This window comes from Hipposideros armiger, unplaced genomic scaffold (genome assembly GCF_001890085.2).
Source record: "Hipposideros armiger isolate ML-2016 unplaced genomic scaffold, ASM189008v1 scaffold_106, whole genome shotgun sequence".
Taxonomy (NCBI): Eukaryota; Metazoa; Chordata; class Mammalia; order Chiroptera; family Hipposideridae; genus Hipposideros; species Hipposideros armiger.
The window spans coordinates 1,166,315-1,173,167 of NW_017731456.1; the positions used below are offsets into that span (position 1 = coordinate 1,166,315).

The 6,853-nt window shown below is 34.2% G+C and overlaps 1 protein-coding gene across 1 annotated transcript in view; it reads left to right on the forward strand.

Annotated features, from left to right (window-relative positions):
- Window positions 1-6,853, forward strand: part of LEPR (leptin receptor) — a gene marked incomplete in the record, with an annotated part of 93,473 nt that overhangs the window by 78,573 nt on the left and 8,047 nt on the right. Inside the window, 2 exon segments of the mRNA XM_019646760.1 lie at window positions 202-307; window positions 1,261-1,336. Coding sequence (XP_019502305.1) covers window positions 202-307; window positions 1,261-1,336 — 182 coding nt within the window.

A 6,853-nucleotide genomic window follows, 5' to 3' on the forward strand; every position in this document is an offset into this window, starting at 1 on the left:
TGTTTTGCTAAATTAAGCATAATTCTGAACAAAATAATTATTTTATTAATGTGATCATGACTATACTTTCATCTTTTTATATTTTAGAGGCAATACAGATTTATGATGAAATCAGAAAAATATCTATTATAATTTGTGATACAGAAAGATGCTATTTCTTCCTCAAGCTTCTGAATTGTGTGAATTGTGTTTCTTTTTCAGATGATATAGAAAAACGCCACAATGATACAGGTCTATATGTAATTGTGCCAATAATTATTTCCTCTTCAACCTTGTTGCTTGGAACATTGTTAATGTCACATCAAAGGTACTGTAGTCGTCGTTAAGAATCTTCAGCATATTTAAACCTTGATTTAAAATACAAATCAGAAACATTATTCTAAATAATTTTCTTGTACAATTTAAGATGGCATGAAAATAAAAAGACTGTTTTCAGAAAGCCAAATTCCATTTTGCTAGCACAGCATAAACCTCATGGGAGAAATTAGTTTTTCTGTGTGTATGTGTGTATCAGGTTGGTGCAAAAATAATTGCTGTTTACCTATGCACAATTACTTATGCACCAACCTAATACATTCAGGAAATAACCAGCCTATTACAGGAAATCCTAGGCAGTATGTTCTTGGAGGTGGCAAAAATGGCTTTCAGAGTTGTGCAGTATGGGTTAAGGACAGTTAGTGGTGAAAATTTTCCTGGAACAGTCAGTTTAGTTATGATCAGTACGCATTCTGCTTTTTGAAAATCAGCACTACATGGCTCCAGCCTGCCTGGTTTGGCAAATGGCCTTGACTTTCTTGCAGTTCTGTGGGTGCCATCTTACTCTGTGCTGAGGGGTCCGGACCAGTGAGTTTATTTCACAGATAATGAATCTCTAAAGACATTTTTGTCTTCTAGAAAAAAGGGGGAGAGTAGATTTTGAAATCTGAATGTATCTTTCAGTCAAGTGAGCTGATGGGGCCATATCAAGTAGAATTGTTTCTGAAACTCACTTGACCATTTTTAATATTTTATTTTCTCTGAGAAAAACCTATGCACAGTGCCTGGCACACAGCTTTCAATAAGTGTTGGCTATTTTTATTATTACAATGATTATTAACTTTGGTCTAGACAGTTTGTTGGTGGAAATCTTCATGTGATAGCATGTGAAAATGAATCTGACCCTACTGAGGCATTAATTTCTAGTTTATACATTTGTTAACTGTTAAGATTTTCAATATGAGTGTTTTTCTCTAATTCTAATGCCATATTTATCCTTTGTAGAATGAAAAAGCTGTTTTGGGAAGATGTTCCAAACCCCAAGAATTGTTCCTGGGCACAAGGACTTAATTTTCAAAAGGTCCCTTTTTCAATTTTCTTAACCCAAAATATAGAAGATTGCATTTTACATGCCATATGCCTTCTAGAGCTTTAAACATTTTTAAGGTTTAAAAGTTCTTATTTTATTTAATTCATTTTAATATAAGCCTGTTTAATCTACTGTATATTTTCAAGAGTAGCAGGATTCAAGGATTTGAAATCAAGGGAAACAAAACTCAATAGGTAGTTTATCATATGAAAGTTAATAATATGCATATCCTTCTGTGTCACAATAAATAATAAAGCAAGTATTAGAATGTTAGAATATTACCTGTCAAATCTGATGGAGAATGGATATTTGGATACTTTTTTCTTTATAAATTGATTGTCCTTAGGCTGGAATCAATATTTTTAATACCTATAGTTATCTCCATGATTATTTAAATGAATTAAAAAACTATATAAATAATTCTATCCTCAAAGACTGAAATATGAAAAATGCAGTTTTATCATAATCAAACTTACACTTATGCAAATACTTCCTTTCAAGCTAAAGTACTTAATGAAATAATTAGTCAACCATAAAACATAATGTGTACCTATGTCTATAGTAGAATTCTTCAGAAAGCTCTAGAAGTTAGCAAATTTTTTATTAACTCTCAAAATTTGAAGTAAGTTTTTTTTTACCCATAAAACTGGGAAAATAGGGATTTAGTTTTCATGTCAAAATATCTACATGATGGTTTAAACAATAATCATATGGAGGTTATTATGCAGTCTCAATATCTTAACAACTTTTGTATATAGCATACAACAGTGTTTAGTCACCATGTTGTACATTATATCCCTAGTACTTATTTATCTTATAAGTGGAAGTTTGTGCCTTTTGACCAACTTCATTCAATCCCCCTCCCCCACCCACCACAAATCTGATCTTTTTTCTATGAGTTTGGTGTTTTTAAGATTCCACACGTAAGTCAGATCATACAGTATTTGTCTTTGTCTAACTTGCCTCACTTAACATAATGCCCTCAAAGTCCATCCACGTTGTTCACAAATGGCAGGATTGCCTTCTTTTTATGACTGAAGAATATTCCATTGTATATATGTATACTTGTATTTCACAATTTCTTTATCCATTAGTGTGCTGATGGACACTTAGCTTGTTTCCATGTCTTGACTATTGTCAGTAATGCTGGGAAAGCCACATTGGAGCTAAGGTGTGGAAGATGAACAGTCATTAGCTAGATTTTTGTGGTAGAGCCCAGGCAAGGCCTCCTGAGAATAAATACAAAGCCATGTGGCAGGAAGGACCTTAGCACACTCACAAACTGAACCTGGGGAGAATAGAAGACAGAGAGTAAGGAGGATTTATTTATTCTTAAATGTGAGGGTTTTTGCCTTTTAACCTGAGAGTATTTTGGTAAAAAATATCTAAATATCTATTTAAATAAAAAAAATGTAAAGCTTCACTATCTAAGTACATATTCATGCAGGGAATAACCATCTGACTGTCTTTTTAAAGGAAGCTAAACACTCCCTCTTCGACATGGTAAGCTCTGAAATTTCCCCTATGAACCACCATGAAAATGGTTTCCCAGTGTTTACCAGGACAGGGCAATGATCAGGTCCACCTCAGCAGAATGCAGTTTGAACCTGCACCAAATGATCTTGCCCTTTTCCAGAAAATGCCTGACACAAAGGAACCAGTTGTAGGTTGAGCCAGTGAATGCTTGTTCTCTATGTGCTATGCCACTGTCTCACATACGCCCCCTGAAGATGAGCATAGTGCCACAGCAGGTCATCCGACAGACATTGTGTACAAGCAGACTAAAATATCACCATTTCCCCCTAGGTTCTGGGAAACTAAAGAAGTGGGAAGACTTTTTAAGATACCTCGCATGGGTGTGTGAATGCCCTTATTTGTAAGACTCATATTTTAAACCATAGTGAATATTTGACTTTATATAATCTTACAAAGATATCCTTTAAGCACAATCAGCCCTTAAGATGCTTAGTTTGGTACTAGGGCTTAACAGGTACACAAATAACATGATTGGGAATAAATCAGTTTTTGGAATATAACAGGAATATTTGAAGAATAGAAAAGAATATAATTTCAAAGATCTTACTAATGATAAAAGTCTTCTAAAATTCAGTATCTTTTTTTTTGCATCTCACTGCTTTAATCTCCTAAATAAAATTTACTTTTTTAGGGAAAAAGGATATAGTACAAATCATGTTATATAAATAAAGAGTACAAGGAAAATTTGCTAACTGCTCTATGCTTTCATATTCATTTTATTATATTTAATTCTGTCATAGGCCTAATAGCCTTATATTTTTTGATGACAGAACTGAGGCTCAGATTGGTCCATAGCTTGTCTTGATTATCCAGCTTGTACATGTAAAGATCTTGGTTCAAACCTGGGGCCATCAGGCTCAAACTGATACTCTTGCCATCAATTCCATATTAACAATTCATTGCTTAATATACTTAGTGCTGCTAAATTGTACACTTAAATATAATTGAAATGGGAGATTTTATGTTATATGAGTATATATTTTAATGCAATAAAAACAAAACAACAACAACAAAAAAAACGGGCAATGGATCTGAATAGACATTTCTCCAAATGGCCAATATGCAAATGAAACTATGCTCAACATCATTAGCCATGAGGTGAAACAGATAAAAAACATAAGATACCACTTATCATTAGCTAGGGAGACTATAATAAAAACACAGATATAAGTGTTGGTGGAGAAATTGGAGCTTTCATACACTGCCTGTGGGAATGTAAAGTGATGTAGCCCTTTTGGAGAATAGTCTAGCAGTTCAATAGTTAAATGTTGAATTACCATATGACCCAACATTCCACTTCTACATATATATCCAATAGAAATGAAATCATATGTCCACACAGGAACTTGTACATGAATGTTCATAATAGTCAAAATGTGGAAACAACCCACATGTCCCTCAACTGATGAATGATAGGCAAATTGTGGTATATACAATTCTAAAACCAAAGGAAACAAACAAACAAACACAAACAGTTCAGTGATGGGTCTATCTAGGGAGGTTCTTTTTAATTTACTTGGTCATTTAAAGACAATTTCAATTCTATGCCTTCTGTCAATTCTAAGAAATTATGTTATTTCTTTGATAATTTCTTCTCCTCTTGTTTCTTTGGTCTCTCTTCTAAAACTCTAGATTCATTGGCTTTTGGACCCTCTGCATAGATCCTCTATATTTCATTATCTCATCTCTGTTCTTTGTCTTTGTTTTACACGTTGAGACCTTGCCATAATCTATTCTTTCTGTGCTTCTGTTGAACTTTTGTTTGCTATTGTATTTGTAAGTTTCCAAGTATTCTTTTTCAGAGTTTTCTGTTCTGGTTTTTTTGTACATGCAATGTTTTCTTAAATCTTACTAGAAATACCAATTAGAGGATCATTGTTTGTTTGTTTTAAAAATTCTCTTTTCTTCTATTTTTTGAATTCTCCATTTCTGCTAGGATCACGTTCTCCTCTTGTTTATCTTGGCCTTTCTTTTTCTTTATCTCTGACTTTCCCCCAATATCTGGTAGTAATCCTTTGTTTTCCTTTCATGTTTAAGAATGAAATAGTAGACAAGCTGACTGGGAGCACAATACATATAGGCAGGGATTGTTGTCCTGGGTGGACAGACGGGGCTCTGGCTGGATGAGGAAAGATGTACTCACCGACACTAATATCCCATGGCTGGTTGGTTCCTCCCCAGATGGCTCTTTAGTTGATTTTAAAAACAAAGCCTCAATTTGGGTGTGGAAGGTAGCTTGACTATGAAGGCTCTTCCATATGCAGCCGAGGAGTAGAAGAGCCCCATTCTATATGCAGAGTTTCTAGCTCTCAGCCTCAACTCTCATTTCTTCCTGTATTTTTACTTGCTATCTCTTCATCCACCATCTCTACTATATTTCAACCTGGCAAACTGGCTTTGTCCTTAGGTACAGCCAACTCTGTAGACATCCTGGTCTGCAGCTTTCATTCTGGTTTGCTCATCTGAGGTCTACACTCATCCAGTTTTCCATTTTATTTATTTATTTATTTATTTATTTNGTGGGTATATAGAATTTAGGCTTTGAAGAGATTTATCTCTAATGGAATAATATTTATGTATTAATACATTTGTAAAAAATGATAGATCACTGATAGATTCATTTTGAACTTTTCTATGGAGATGGTCATCCTCCCTTAATCTAGACTCCTTGATATTGCAAGGAGATTTCTGGTCCCTACCCGTATCTTCTTTGTATAGAATTTTCCAAGACTTTAGTCTCCCAGCTGCCTTGAATGGAGAAACTAAGTAAGCTAAATTCCTATGTAAAGGGAATATTGCTGGCTTTGGGGATATGGGAGAGGAGGTTAAGCATATTGTCCTTGACAAGTAAATAAGACAGCTCATACACCCTGAACTTGAATCAAGTGGCTATCACTGGAACATGCCTTAAAAAAATTGCTGTATTCTATCACTGGGTTAGATTTTTAAAAATTGTTTGTAAAATTATTGTCATTACTAGGAGAATTTGGAATGCTTAAGTTGTTTTTGAAACTCCCTTAATCATCAGTGTCAATCTATAAATAAATAATTTCTATGTTTGGGAATATAGGAGAGACACATAAACGTTTTTACATAGATTTCACTATTAATTCAGTAGGAATGACTCTTTAATCTGTTTTTATCCTCAGATCATTTTATCCCCATTGAGAAGTATCAGTTCAGTCTTTACCCAATATTTGTGGAAGGAGTGGGGAAACCGAAGATAATTAATAGTTTTACCCAAGGTAAAAAATTTAACTTTTAGTTTCCTTTTATACAGATGTGTGGTTTCCTCCGTAGCAGTAATGTTACCATCTGATTATTCTCCTTCTGATGGAATCATGGAAGAGTCCAGAGTCTTATGTAGCAGATGTGTCATGGGGTGCATGCGGGAAGGATACGTGGTTCCATGGTGGTAGTAAAAAGGAGAATAACCAGTCATGGTATTGAATTCTTCTAAGAAACATTTTCAGTTTCAAACTGGGTAAAAAGTTGATGGAAACAAAATAAAGGGAAACACACAGCTATATAATAAAATACGCCTTCATAAAGATTAATTAGAAAAACATTCATTTTCTGTATGATTCATATAAATACACTTTCCCCAAACATTATGTTTTGGGGCAATATATTTGTGAGTGCATACATTTTAATCAGTCTTCTAAAGGAAATACTTTCTTTCCTCTAGAAATAAAACTGGAGAGAGAGTCATAGGCATAAGTTCCCTGGGCCTCTTATATTTCTGATTCATCTTACCATATTTGATGTATCAACATTTTACTATTACTTTTCAAACTGTCTTCAAAGCCGAGCACCACAATAATGAAATGTTTCAGTGAAGATGGCCAAAATTGTTTTTTACTCTGTGCAGGTGATATTTGAGTAGAGCCTGCAAGTTTCAAAGGGGAACAGCATTTCAGCAAAGGGCTAGCATGTGCAAAGGCTCTGATGAGTAAGCAAGCTTGGTACCAA